The 15,426-nt window shown below is 42.2% G+C and overlaps 1 protein-coding gene across 1 annotated transcript in view; it reads left to right on the forward strand.

The window, feature by feature from the left end:
* Positions 1-4,455: 4,455 nt before the first annotated feature.
* FRY (FRY microtubule binding protein) overlaps positions 4,456-15,426 on the forward strand; it is a 322,162-nt gene continuing 311,191 nt past the window's right edge. Inside the window, exon 1 of the mRNA XM_081214715.1 lies at positions 4,456-4,802. Within this exon, the coding sequence (XP_081070841.1) occupies positions 4,598-4,802 (205 nt within the window). The 5' untranslated portion in view covers positions 4,456-4,597. The remainder of the gene's footprint in view (positions 4,803-15,426) is intronic.

The following is a 15,426-nucleotide window of genomic DNA, read 5'->3' on the forward strand; positions in this document are numbered from 1 at the left end:
TCGTGCCCCGGTCCGGGAAGATCCCATACGCCGCAGAGCAGCTGGGCCTGTGAGCCATGGCCACTGGGTCTGTGTGTCCGGAGCCTGTGCTCCGCAACGGGAGAGGCCACAACAGTGAGAGGCCCGTGTACCGCAAAAAAAAAAAAAAGGTGATAATGAGCAAGGTGGTTACAGTTGTAAAAGTGTACAGTTCTCAACTTGCAGCCTTCTCAAAAAATCCAAATAATTTAGTAGTGCTATTTAAAAGCTATCAAAATTCACAAGGAAATAATAGCTGCAAATGAAATAGATGTCTTTCTATGGAATATTTAAACATTCTAAGAGAAAGAAGACAGTGTCTTATCAGCAGGAGGAATAAAATGTTCATGAGATGGTAACAGCATTTAATAAAAAAATACACAACTTCTTAAAAGAATAGAGTCACAGATGTAGAAAATAAACGTATGGTTACCAAGGGGGAAAACAAGGGAGGTATAAATTGGGAGACTGGGATTGACACATACACACTACTGTATGTAAAATAGATAACTAATTAGGACCTACTCTATACCACAGGGAACTCTACTCAATACTCAGTAATGACCTATATGGGAAAAGAATCTAAAAAAGAGTGGATATGTGTATATGTATAACTGATTCACTTTGCTGTAGAGCAGAAACGAACACAACATTGTAAGTCAACTATACTCTAATAAAAATTAATTAAAAAAACAAAAAAAGCTCTAAGGCTTTTGGTACCACACAGATTAAATTTAATCCATTTTGGTCAAAAAAAAAAAAAACACACAAAACACAAGTTCTTAAAGAATAAGAAATTAGGGCCTCCCTGGTGGCGCAGTGGTTGAGAGTCCGCCTGCCGATGCAGGGGATACGGGTTCGTGCCCCGGTCTGGGAGGATCCCATATGCCGCGGAGCGGCTGGGCCCGTGAGCCATGGCCGCTGGGCCTGCGCATCCGGAGCCTGTGCTCCGCAACGGGAGAGGCCACAACAGTGAGAGGCCCGCATACCGCAAAAAGAAAAAAAAAAAAAAAAAAAAAAAAAAAAAGAATAAGAAATTAAAATAATTCAAAAGAGATTAATATATTTGATTTTTAGGAGAATGGAAACTTTTAAAACGTAATGGTTATTAAAGGTATAGGAATAGAAAATGTCCAGTTATATATTTTAAATTACTTAACTATGCTATAAGTTTAAGATTTCTTTTAGCTCAGAGCCTAATATATCATCATTCCTTTGACTACCTGAAAAACAATGAAATTCCACTTTTGCTGGTAGTATGAAGAGGGAGGAATGGACTTAACATTACAGGTTGTGAATATTCTCGTTTAGCCCAAACCAAGCTAAATTATTTGTGGCTGATTATCACTCATGTTGTCAGCCAGTTTAAATATTTTGAAAAGAAAGTTACTTTTTTTATGTTCACAAATTTAATACTATTTTAAAATAAATAAAAATTGTCCTTTTTTCATTACCCTAAAATTTGAATAATAGCAAATTCAAGCTGTTCTCACTTTTCTCTTTGAGAAAGTATAGTAAATGAGCTAGATTCATATCTGTTTATATTCCCAATGAGTGGAGAATAGTCGGGCAGGAGAGGAATTAAATTGCGCACATCAGGAACCCTGAGCCCTCTCTTTTTTTTTTTTTTTTTTTTCCGATACGCGGGCCTCTCACTGTTGTGGCCTCTCCCGTTGCGGAGCACAGGCTCCGGACGCGCAGGCCCAGCAGCCATGGCTCAAGGGCCCAGCCGCTCTGCGGCACGTGGGATCCTCCCAGACCCGGGCACGAACCCGCGTCCCCTGCATCGGCAGGCAGACCCCCAACCACTGCGCCACCAGGGAAGCCCCTGAGCCCTCTCTTACATCGTTTTATTTTTAGAGGATCAGGAGATTAGGGGCGCCTTCACAAGTAGGGTAGGATTTTTTTCCCTAGCTATGATTTAAATCTCAGGAAAATGGAATAAGTTTATCTAAAATGCATTTTAATATGCAGAGTCTCAACATGAATACTTTATTTTTAAAGCATAAATCAGAATTCTCCTTCTGTTTTTTCATACTTTCATTCCATGGATCTTAAAGATGTCCTGACAGCTGGGTTACACAGGGAAGGCCCAGTTAGATCAGCCAGACCATTCCTCCCTCACTCAGTGATGCAATGGAAATCTGCCTAAAACAAAGAATTGTGCTAGGAAAATAGAGAAAGACTTTAGAGTTCTTTCAGATTTCATATATACATTTAATAATGCAACATGGTGTTCTTTTGTTTTGAGTATGGTGTAGTTTTTTGTTTTGTTTTGTTTTGTTTTTCAGTGTGGTGTAGTTTAAAGCATGGCCTTAGGCATAAGCATTGAGAGTCAGGTCAAAGCTGTGTTCAGATCTCTCCCCCAGTTCCCCGGGCATTTGGCAGTCTCAGTGTGCTCATCTGTAGAACAGGGGGATTAGGAAGAATCAATGAGATGATGCATGTCCAAAGCTTAGCACAGAACCTGGCTGGTATTAAGCATGCAATAAACCACAGCTATTGTTACAGTGCCTTCCAGATGCATACACTCTTAACCCTGTGTTTGCAGCCAGCCTCTCCAAGGTGCAGCCGTACCTGTTCCACACTCTGTGTGATAATAACACCTTTCCTGTAAGACTCCATTTCATCTCATACACACTCTTATTTAGCCCCGTGAGGATACCGTGAATTGGGAAAGAAAGTCACTAAATAGCTCGACTTTCAGCTTGTCTTTTGCTAGATTTCTCCCTGTTAGCATCCAGTATTTTGTACCCTAGGGCTCTACCCTGTTAGGTTTTCAAAACTTAAACACCGTTCTTGAGACTTACATTATGGAAATATATTCTTTCTTCTATTAAATCGTTATCTCAAACTTTAAGTAATGCTTTACTTTTTATTTCTTTACTAGAAAAAAATGTATTTTCATTAAGCTAAGGGAGATTCAAGAAGTCTCATGGGCTTTTCAAAATAGTTTTGTACAAGCCACTCATTGTTTTGAAGTTCATGATACGTTCCAACTTGACAAAATAGTTTTAAGTCCTGCAAGGGAAATGGTGTAGATGTTTCTCAGAATTAGTAAAATAATTTAATAACCTAATATGTAAATAGTTTGCTGGATTATAATTATAATTTATGGGTTATAATGCAACCCTAATCTGGACACACTTGTTAAAAAAATACTTTTCTCTTCAGAAAATCTGTTGTCGTTTGAAGACCTATTTGCTAAAAGGAGAAAAGAGAATGAAACTTATACTTGTGTTGAAGTGTATCCTCAGTTAGGTGAAAAGACCCAGCTCCTAAATTCTACCAAGTAATACAACCTACTTGGCAGCCAGGAAACCTAAGTAAACAGTGATTTCTGAAACAACCCCTAAATCCTTTATAATGGTATGTATCTACTGAGTCCAGGTGCTGGGAAGAGAAAAGGCAGATTTTATCTTCTTTATCTTCTGACTCACACTGCAACCAGACAGAACATAAGAGGGGTGTGTGTGTGTGTGTGTGTGTGTGTGTGTGTGTGTGAGACCGAGACAGAGAGAGACAGAGGAGGGGGTGGGGGAGAGGAGACCCAGCCCTGGGACATGAGGGAATAAATGACGAGTTATGATTTCTGCACAGTCAATGAAAGAAAAAAGGGCAGAACATTTCCACATTAAATAGAGCAAGGGGGAAGGGAACAGAGGACACCAAATGCAGACTCCGGAAGAGAAAGAAAGAAAGTATGGGACGGGTCAGGCAGGAATCTAGTAAATGCTGCTTTTTCTCAGACCACCAAACCAGCTGACCACGTTAGTCGAGAGCAAGGCAGAATCCCCGCAAAGATCACAGAATTTCCTTTCCATTTGCTGAGTGGAGGCTGCCATCACTGATAGGTCACAGCTCATTTGCTAGACCTCTGACTTCGCCGCCAGACAGCTGACCTTTTCAAGAAGCCGTCTGCCAGGTAGAGCGCAGGATGGAAGGGGTGGGTAGGAAGCGGCGCTGGGTTCCTGGCACTGCTGCTCGGTTCACGCCCACCACGGGTTCCTTCCTCATCTCCCCAGCCGTCTCTCATCTCCTTCGTCCAGCCAGCTTCCAGTCGGCTGCCTGCCAGATAAGGGATTTAATAAAGACAGATGTTTGTTCTGCGTGTGTAGTCTGAAACAAAAAGGTAGGAGGAAATGTAAAATGTTTCACAAAAGCTTGTAAAAAATCTTGAATAGTTTGGGAAGTGATAATAATTAGGCTTGCGATTTGCATAGGTGTTCATTCTTAAAGAGTAAGTTGTGTTTGCTTTATGACATCGCAGTAACAAAACAGAAATTTCACACAGTAACCATCACTTTTATTACCCGTGTGCCACATCTGTTCAAGTTCCTCAGTCTTCTGAACCTAATGATCTTTTGGATCTCTCCTCGCTGGTGCTATTAGCTGTGGATAGGAGGGGCTCCTTCGTAATTCTACACCTGTTCAAGTCCACGCCTATCAACTTGCTAAGCTTCCCAAACAAGTGCGGGGTAAAGCATGAGAACATCTGAATCTGGGGTGGAGACGCAGATGGCTGAGGCTGGGTTTGGCTTTTCAGATTTTGTTAAGAAAATCTAATGTATTTCCTACCATGGCAGTTGATGACGGCAATTTATATTCCAGGACGAAGAACAAACTAAATTCATCTCAAAATGATTGTAAATCATCAAGACGGAGTAGCCTGCCACCTGAACTACTCATAGGAAATGACATTAAAGGAAGATTTCAAAGAAACATTAAAAACTTGGAACCCATTCACCTGAGGCGCCCGAAAAAGAGACCATCCATATTTCCAGGTAGGATTTGTTTCAGTTGGTGCTGCCAGTTAAAAAAACAAACCAAAAGCAACAAGGACTGTATTTCGTTTGTAATGATCAGATGTGTTACATTTAAAATTAACTTGGGACATGTCTGAGAGCTTGAAGCAGCCAACTAAACATGTTTGAGTATAAAATATAGAATGATTCTTTCATCTGAAAGCACCCCCATCTTTTTTTCTTTTATTTTCTTTATTTATTTTCATATCTTTAAGGCTCTGTAAATAGGCGGCTGTTTTATTATCTGGCAGCACGATGAGGGAACTGCTTTGCTTGCAATCCTGGAGAATTCCATGCTGCATTTCATTCTCTGGTGTATTTTCTTTATTTTGCATTATTGGATTGTTGAGTGAAGCTGATATTTGTGTGCCCCAGAAATTAACACCATTAAATACTCGAATGCATGCTTCAAATTCCTGTCTTGCATCAGAGCCTAAAACATTTGTAGTAAAGGGCTCAATTAAACAATGTGGATGGTGAAATGTATTGGAGCACAGAAGACTCAGAGATTTCAATCTTGATAAAGAGATTCTGATGGCAGCTTTAGATGTCCACTCCTGGTATTAGAGGTGTGTAGCTTGTATAAGACGCCTGTGATTGTGCACTCTCACTGAGGTGTCACTGGTGGGTGCGTGGTCACTGGAGAGGTTGAATTATTTAGTCAACTTATTTCAATACTGTTTGCATTGGAATCTCCTGGAGAAACTGAAAGTGGCCTTTTTGTTTGTGATTGATTGATTGGAGTCTTTAAGGAGGATAGATTAGACCCAACTGCTTAGGGCTAACTCTGTGATGATAGAAAATAAACAGGAATAATTCATTCAAGCTTTATGTCATCATGAAAATGAAATGAACCCCCCTAAGAGTTGAGTCTTTTTAAAAGATATCTATCTATTTATTTGGTTGTACGGGGTCTTAGTTGTGGCAGCTGGCTCCTTAGTTGCAGCTTGCCAGCTTCTTAGTTGCGGCATGCAAACTCTTAGTTGCGGCATGCACGTGGGATCTAGTTCCCTGACCAGGGATCGGACGTGAGCCCCCTGCATTGGGAACGCAGAGTCTTATCCACTGCGCCACCAGGGAAGTCCCACAGCTGAGTCTTTATACTGAGGTGGGAGCTCAATGGATTCTCGTCTAGGCTGTGTCTCTAAATGGTCTCCAAGCCACCTCACCGACCCCTGTGGCCTTCAGGTACACTATTTTTTCTGCCTATTTCTGCTGCCATTCCCCTCCTTGGGGACAGCAACAGGAGATAAACTCTTAACGTCCTCCCTATCTGCTAGGGTCTCCAGTTGACAAGGTAGAGAGTTGCCTGCCCAAAGTTTGAACAATAGTGGCTACTTTTATTTCTAAATTCCCTTTCACATGAGCCACAACCTCATTGTCATGTAGGTCTCACTAACTTCTTTTTACAGTGGTTGACTTGGAAATGCCACCAGGCTGCAAGTCCCATACAGCTCCTAAACATCAGCTGAAAACAGAAATGTACATAGGTTGTGATAACCATTCCTATGTTATATGCTGTGTGGTTACACATAAAGAGCGGATATAACATGGGACCTGAGTGTCAGAGAAATTAAGACGCAACTCAGAATTAATAACTGGCAAAACTACGGGTCAGACGTGGGGCTTTTAACTCCAGTGTTGAAGCTGTTTCCCTCTATTACCCTGTGCTGCGTTGTCAACTGTTGTCCTCATTTGTCTGATGAGATGCAAGATTGAAGACATGTCAGCGTTCCGATGTGCATTCCCTCTGACCCTTCCATACACACAGACAACTTTATCCTCTCTCTCAAGTCTCCCGTTTTCAGTCCTGCACTGAATGATTGACTGATGGGTGGATCAGCTCATTCATTCACTCATGAAATATTCATTGAGTCCTTGCACTGGTCTGGGGTGGACCTTGAAGAACCGAGCTACATGTTACTCTTGTGTTCTTATCTCCCGTTTCTCCTCTAAGGGCCATCTCACACTGCAGATAGTTATCTACCCAAAATGCAGATATGTTTGGGTCATTCCCTTACAATTCTTCAGTGGCTACCCTCGCTCTTCGGATAAAGCCCAGACTCCTTATAGTGAAGTACACGAGACTGCCTACCTGGCCGCTGCTTCCGTCCCCGGCCCATCTCTTTGCTCTCCTCCCCTTGCAGTCCTGCACACTCAGTCCACTTTAGATCCCCGTGGTCCATCATGCTTGCTCTTCTAGGGTAGGTGCTATATAACCTACCTGCATAGTTTCACCCAACTAATTCCTACCTTGGCTTTAGGTGTCAGCTTGACAGCCCTTGTAGGGAATGTCTAGGAAGTTGTCCTGACCCTCCCATCTGGGTGGGGTCCATTCTGCGTCCTTCTCATAACACCTGGACTTTTCCCTATCACAGCACTTATCATGTTGTATTGTAATTATCTGTTTACTTGTCTGTATCTTCCACTAGCCAGTGAGCCAGGGACCATATTGGTCTTGTTAACCATTGTGTCTCTTGTACCTATCACAATGCTTGGCACATAGCGTGAACTAATAAATATTTATTCAGTTGACTCAAATCGTGATGGACAGAATGAACTCTTGGCAGCCCTTGTGTGCTCTGCTTTCTTCCACTTTCGCATCTCCCTCACCTCCCAGCACACACACAGGTGCACACACACACGCCTGTGTTCCTGTTATGCCCTTTCTTCCATTCTCCACCTGGGCTCTGAGGCCTAACTCAAGACTTCTGTCTTCTGTAATCGCGCCGTCTTCCGATCTCTTTGAGTTCTCCTCTCATGCCTACCACTCACCTCCTTGGCCTCAGTACTGCATAAAGAGTCCTTCCCTTTCTTCCTGGGATTGTGTTCAGTTGTCTTAGGTTGTGAATGGGTTCGGTGGTCACTTTGTGGCAACTAAGTTTCTATTTGTATAGAAACTCTTTGAAAACAGGGGCAATATCTTATATGGCCCAATTGTATCGGTGAGGGAATTGCACATAGTAGGTGGTCACTTAACATCTGGTGGTAAATTTACTAATCTGCTGTGAGACTGTGTCCGTCCTGTGGGGCCTGTCTGATTCTAGCTCCAGGAAATAACTAGTTGGCAGTAGAGACTATCAAAGGGGAAGGTCTTTATACTGATTTTCATCACCATGTAGGAACTCCTGGTGGGGGAAATGCAGGTACCCCTTGTCTCAGTGTGTAATTCATTTGTTAAAACATGTGTTAGGATTCTGCTATATGCCAGGATCTATTCTAGACGTTGGGAAGAGAGCAGAAAATAAGACAGTTTCTTATGTGGCTGATGGGAAAGAATTTTCCTAGCAGGATGCCTTGCATATTGTGCAAACCAATAAATACCTCTTGAGAAAAGGAGTGAAGGGGGTACCATACTCACAGCAGTGAATCTTAAAAATCAAAACCAATACATTTAAAAATCATATTTTTATGATTTTTCCAAAAGCTAACCGTTTTTCTTCCCTTGAAGAAGCCTCAACAGTAGAACTAGTTTGAGTTGCTCAGTTGAAGTTCTTCCATCTCAGCTTCACCAGACCAGGCATTAAGAGTGTAGCTAGGTCTCTAGCGGGCAGCTAACCTTGCTTCCTCGTCCTCCTGAAAGGACTCCAGCAGCTCCAGAGCAGAGGGCTCAGCTCTGTGAAAGAAAGCAAAGGAGGAGAGAGGTGTGGTCCTTACACATACCCCATCCGTAGGCACGTCAGATTGAAATGAGCATCTCATCCTGCACCTAGAAGAAAGTGGGGCTCAGGTGCCAGGTGTCATGGGTTGTTCACTCAGCCCTCGTAGGCAAGCAAGTTGGTGTGTTTGATCAGCTCATTCTTAAAATATCCTACTGATTTTACAATTATCTGTTTGAAAAGCCAGGAGCCATCTGCTTGGAGGAAACAGGCAGTTCCACATACTTCCTTGTTGCTTAGTCAGAGGATGAGTGTGGGACCTCGAGGAGGAGGGCCTTCTGGTCAGGACTCACGTGGCAGATAGGCCAGCACGTAAGCTAACCTCCATTCTCATTTTTAAGTCAGTTCTGTTCCAAAGGGATTTTTTTTAAAAAATCCTAAACAATCTAAAAAAGTTATTTAAAATCATTTTAATAAAAAAAACAGATTTTGAACATTTTCTAAAGTAAAACTGCTTTTTTTTTTTTCTTGCTGTATGTAGGATTTTATTGGAAACACACGGAAGTAGTAAGAACACTGGCAGCTAGATGGTTCTAGCCTCCCTGAGGGTGGCCAGAAGGAGACAGTGCAGCTGGGCAGTTGGGTTCGGGCTCCCTCCTGGACGCCTGCGTATCCCAGGCACAGGGAAAGACACTCTGTAATTAAGCGCACCTCCTCCAGTTGTGTGCTTGATGTTAGAATTCTGTCACTCTGGGGACTTTCCTGGCTTCGCCTTCCAATGCAGGGGGTGTGGGTTCGATCCCCAATCCAGGGACTAAGATCCCACATGCCTCGCGGCCAAAAACCAGAACATAAAACAGAAGCAATATGGTAACAGATTCAATAAAGACTTTAAAAATGGTCCACATCCCCCCCCCAAAAAAAATCTTTAAAGAATTTTTTTAAAAAAAGGAATTCTGTCACTCAGGATCCCTGCTGAGTAGTGATTTGATGACGTTTCAGCAGGGCCTTCCAGGGACAAGGAGGACGGGGAGGACCTCCTTAAGGTCGCACTGTAAACAGTGCTTCCTGGGATCGTGTGCAGTTGGATTCAGTGGCTCCTCTTGGTGATGACAGGACCCATGTTTCGTACACCTGGGTGTCTTTGATGTGGGAGGTGCCCGGGAGGTGGTGAGGTGTGCAGGCAGGGTGGAGGCACGTGAGAAGGACCATGTCACGACCTCTCCGGAGCCGCACCCCCGTCTATCTGGTGGTGTGACTTCCTACCACGGCTGCTTCCAGAGGTGGCTGTGCTCAGGGCCTAAGACAAGGGAGCCTCAAAGGCACGACTCTGAACTTGTCCTCTCATGAAAGGATTTCAGACAACGGATTTCACCAAGGAAGTATCTACCTCACAACTGGGTTCACGTTCTGATCCCCCATCTTACTAAATGTGTAATGGACGAGTCACCTGATCCCTGGGAACCTGTTTATTTCTTCATCTGTGAAATGGGAGGGAAAACACCAGTGTCACAGGGTTACATGAAATGCAAATGAGATAGTAGGTGAGGATGAAATGACACACAGCTGGAACTGACTGTGTTGGCTTATTCTTTGTTGATATCAAAGGTTTTGTTTCACATAATTTGTACTTTACATGGGTGGGTGGTAAGTGTAATTGGAACACTTTTGCAAATCTTCATGGATGGAAAGTTATCCTAAGTCATCAATCAAACCCTCTGCTAAGGTAAATTCTATATAATGAGACACAACTAAAAGACCTCTTAATTTTCCATGAAAAGAGGGTAACATGGAAGCTCTTCTTAATAATAAAAATACCCATATATTTTCTCAACATGAACCCATTAAACTTGAGAGTATTGTCATGTCAGGCCTCTGAAAATTGTTCTGTATTAGAAACAACACTATCTGTGATTTCAAAACTTACTTGTGGCCTTGTGTTTAATGATTTTGCCTAACTTTGTCTAACACCTTGCTTTTGGAAATTCAGCTTAAGCTTTTTTTTTTTTTTTTTTTTTTTTCGGTTGCACCTCGTGGCATGTGGGATCTTAGTTCCCCGACCAGGGATCAAACCTGTGCTCCCTGCAATGGAAGCATGGAGCCCTAATGACTGGACCACCAGGGAAGTCCCAGCTTAGGCTTTTCTTTGAACTAAAAGTTGGAATAGGATGGTAGTTCATTCACAATTACATATAATGTATAGCTTATATATAAGATTATAAATGAATTCACCACTTGAAATTAATCTTTTTAAATATTAGGAGTATTTAGACTTCCAAAAGTTTTGAAAGTCAACGTTTGACATTTTGATTTAAAATATTAAAAATATTTATAGCATTTCTTACTCAAAAATACTAATGCAACAAAAACTGAGTTATCCTGTTTCCTTAAATAATTGTATTTGTTTTTTGGAAAAGTTTATTCAGGGAGGTGAAATTTCTGTTCTTGTTTTGCTTTGTTTTTTTTTTCTAAAAAGAAACAAAACCAAAAACTTAATGAGGATATTAGTGGTAACCCAGTTACTTTTAAGGAAAACAAAAATGCTAATACTAGTCACATGTGTGATAACCAAAGGGAAATATGTTTTACCTTTATGCAGGGACACAGAATAAGCAGAAGGCATTAGATTTATGGCTTGACTTCAGGCTTTTTCTCCTTGTCATAAAAAAATAAATAAATACAAATATACAGTTCTGAATATAGGACTTACGATATAAGTATATTGAGAAGTGGCTTAAATGCTCCTGTTCTAAAAGCAGTTCATTTCCATTTGCTGATTTATAGCAAATGTATAACTTTTCAGATTTGAGAGCTCCCACACACTTTTCTTCCCATTCTTAAATCTAACACTCTGAGGTCTAGTAGTCACATCTAGACTATGAATAGATTGTGTTTTTACATCCACATAACTTTATATTTACTCAAGATACTTCAGTGATAATTTTAAGCATTTTAATTGTTTTCATAAATAATGTACTTTTAACAAATATTTAGCAGGGGGTATGGCCATCCAGTTACTCAGTTATGCAGAGAAATGACCATACCCCAACATTTTTTTGCTTCAAATACCTTGGGACTCTGTACAGAATGTTTACCTTCAAATTTTAATTAGAATATCTCCAGCGTTTCTTTAAAATCTAGGAGCTTAAACAGGTAGTCATTTTTGGGTGACATGCATGTAAAAACTCTCATTACAAGATGGTCAGAGTGTTTTAGGTCACGATTTCCAAACCTTTCCATCCTAAGTGGGGCATGAGTTAATTTTTTTGTGCCAAACAACAGATTATCAGATTTACCTTTGAACATCTTGGGAGTTCCTAGCACAGAGATGCAGGAACCACAAAGGTGGTATGTACTTTGTCAGTAGATCAGATTTCTCCATGGTGCTCCCTCAGCTATCAAATCATACTTTTCTCTCCCACCCTGATACTTAAGAGAGACTAAGTCATCTTGATGGATAATCAATACTGGATGGTGTTTTGGAGTAATTGTGGGCCAGAAAGATTCAATTCAAAGAAACATTCTTTAATTTTAAGTATCAAAATAGTGCCCAAGGATAAATGGAAGATATGCATATGAGAAAGACTACAACACCTGTTCAACAAAAATCTAAGCTATCTTGCTGAATGACTACCAGATGCAAAATGCTGCGAAGGACAGGTTGATGGTTAAGACATTGATACACAGCAATTTGTTCTCCTTTCTAATTTTTTACTAGGAGAGCAGGGTGCACTAATTTGGGTGTTCATGCTTCTCTGGCACAAGTGTTTAAGCTCTGTGTTGCACCAGCTAATGGCAATACTGACACCGTGTCATCTGGCACAGAAACCCTAATTGGCAGTGAAGCATCTCCCTACAGGAAAGTCCCAGGGGATCTTAATTGTCCTCTGCATCAGGGTTTCTTTGCTGGGAGATTGTTTACCTTTTGTAAATTGTGACTCTTCCGCACCCTCTAAAACACTTCTGGCCTGATCAGTCACCTGGACTTGAATTTTTTCAGCTAAGGAACCTGAGGACAATGAGGAAAGAACACCAGGGCCTGGGGACTGCCCTGAGTTCAGATCCAGCTCTGGGAAGGACAGGTGGAAGAAAGCCACGCCCCTCCCTAAGCTCTGGGCCTCTGGGCAGGGCAGGCAGATCCCGGGGCACTGCTGGCATCTCTGTGCTCCCCTTCAGGCCACACTCCACTGATCTCCCTCATCTGGGCTGGAAACAAAATAAAGATCAAGCCTCCTGGAGGCCAAAAACAAAAACAAAAACAGAACTCAGTGAGAAAGAGTTATAAGTCGAGTGTTCCTCCCCAGGGCCCAGCTCAGGAAGGGTTTCCAGTCTTCTGAGATTTTCAAATGCTTGTACAACTAAGGGAATATTAACTGAGCAACTTAAGGCATTCATTTTCAATTAACTGCACAAATGCAAATTACTGGAGAAGGTTTTTCAGAATCCACAGGCACCAGCCCTGGAGATTTGATTGAGGAAGTCTAGGCTGGGGCTAGGCTTCTAACCGCTTTGTGAAAATTATCCCCAGGTACATGGGACGTTTGTCCCATCCCCTAGTTGAGAACTGCAGACTTAAAGGAAGTGGAAAAGATCCTCAAAGATCAAAGTCATTCTTAAACTATCCCCGGTTCACATGTAGGAAGCAGTAGGCATCTATTCATGGCAGGCCCCCGGCCCTGCCCCTTGTCATTCAGTCCCCTCTCCCACATACCCCGCCATCACCACCCTCAAAGGTCAGTGTGTTCTTGCGCAGGAAGAGAACCTGTATTTTCTCTCCTAATAGTGCCTGGATTTGAGTTCCATTATATACAGGCTTCCTCCTGGTTCCCCCTCATAATCTTACACACTACCCATCTAGGTCTTTGTTGTAACCCCTGCTCACATCAGAGGGTAAAACACTACGACTGTTTCTGCCACCCCTTGATCAATTTTTTAAATGTTAACGATGTGCTGAATGTTTGTGTCCGCCCCCCGCCCCAGAATCCATATGTTGAATAATCCCCAGTGGGATGGCATTTGGAGATGGGGCCTTTGGGAGGCAGTTAGGTCATGTGGATGGAGCCCTCATCAATGGGGTTAGTACCCTTGTGAAAAAAAGACAGGAGAGAGATGATCTCTCTCGATTTCTCTCTCTCTGTCTACCATATGAGGACACAGCAAGAAGTCAGGAAGAGGGTTCTCACTAGACACCTAATCAGCCAGCACCTTGATCGTGGATTTCCCAGCCCCCAGAACTGTGAGATGTAAATGTTTGTTGTCAAAGCCACCCGGTCTATATTAATCGGCTATAGCAGCCTGAATTGACTAAGCCAACTGGATGAATGAGAAATATTTGAGTCCATAAAAGAAGAAAAACTCTTAATACAACAAACAATACAAATAATATAATAAAATATAGAAATGTTCAATGAATGAAAGTTGATGAATATCATGCACGATACTTAGTACTGCACAGAAATTGCATTATTCAGAAATAAACTATAGCGACTTATTTTCTTTTGTTATTGAATCACATCCATCCAAAATAAATAGCAGTTGGGCAACTTCTCAAAAGAAATATTGCCAAAATGTAATTACTTTTAATAAAGATGCCACAAATTACTACATAATTATTTAAACAAAAGGCAATGCAGTTTTGGAAGACTGTAAACATCCCGATGTTGTGACCTTGTACTTTGTCTTAATTTCTGCTGAATTAGAAAGGGCTTTGCTGTTTCACATATACCCATGCTATTCAGTCCTTCAGCAAAAAAGTAGGTGACTAAAGTCTGTGTGCTTAATCATGCTTGAGGAATGTTTATAATGATAGAAGCCATTTTACTGGTGGTAAATCAGCTTCTGATTTCCACACCAAACACTCCCACAAGCACAAACATGGTTGGGCAGGAGGCAGGGAAGTGGTCTGGAAGCATATCCGTAATGGACAACCTGAAATGAAGATGCAAAATCTCCATCAGTGGGGTGCTGGTTGGGCATAAGGGGGTACAGAGGAGGCCCAGAAGGCATTTATCTAACATGCTCAGCAGAGGGAACTTAAGGAAAAAAAAAGCAAGCAAAAAGAAAATAATATTACACTTACATCTGTTCCCCACAGCAGGGAATTTGCGGGGTGGTTTTTATTTTGAACATTTTACTGCTATGGACGGGGCAAAATGACTTGCAGAAATGAAACTGTGTTTGGTGCTTGCCTCTGTGGAGTGGGGAAGCTCCCTGAATGTCACCGAGATGGTGAAGAGGGAGGGTGGTGGCAGGAGTGTAATCCTTGTTTATTTGATAAGTAATGGTTCTCTCTTTAAAAGGCTCTTTTAAAGTTTCCCGGCCTTGAAAGTAATGATGAGTGAACACAAGACTGGATAGAGTGAGATAGAAAGGGTGGAAAGTTTCTGTTCCATCCTCTCCCCCAGACAACAACGGATTCTATCTCTCTATCCAACCACTGCCTCGGGGGATCGACTTATAGGAAATCGAAGCAGTGGGAGGGAGGGAGAGCCAGCCGGGAAGAGTCCATTGGCTTCTCATTGTCACACTCCTCCTTGAAAGGCTCCCCAGCTCAGCCTGCACATTATTGCTTTAAAACAATGTTAGGATCTAGCTCAGTTGTATTTGCGCAGCAGAGGTAGAAATGACCAACATATGAGCTGTTGATGTTCAGACAGAAGTCCAGCATTGCACGTTGCTTTCATTAAGTTGGAAAATACAGTGCATAGAAGTTGATGAAAAATTTACTCAAAAATCCACCACAGGGGCTTCCCTGGTAGCGCAGTGGTTGAGAGTCCGCCTGCTGATGCAGGGGACACGGGTTCGTGACCCGGTCCAGGAAGATCCCACATGCCGCGGAGCGGCTGGGCCTGTGAGCCATGGCCTCTGAGCCTGTGCGTCCGGAAACTGTGCTCCGCAACGAGAGAGGCCACAACAGTGAGAGGCCCGCGTACCGCAAAACAAACAAACAAACAAACAAATAAATAAAAAATCCACCACACTCTTTTAGGGGCTACAGTAGAGGG

Source organism: Mesoplodon bidens, assembly GCF_964165515.1.
Source record: "Mesoplodon bidens genome assembly, chromosome: 17".
NCBI classification, from domain to species: domain Eukaryota; kingdom Metazoa; phylum Chordata; class Mammalia; order Artiodactyla; family Ziphiidae; genus Mesoplodon; species Mesoplodon bidens.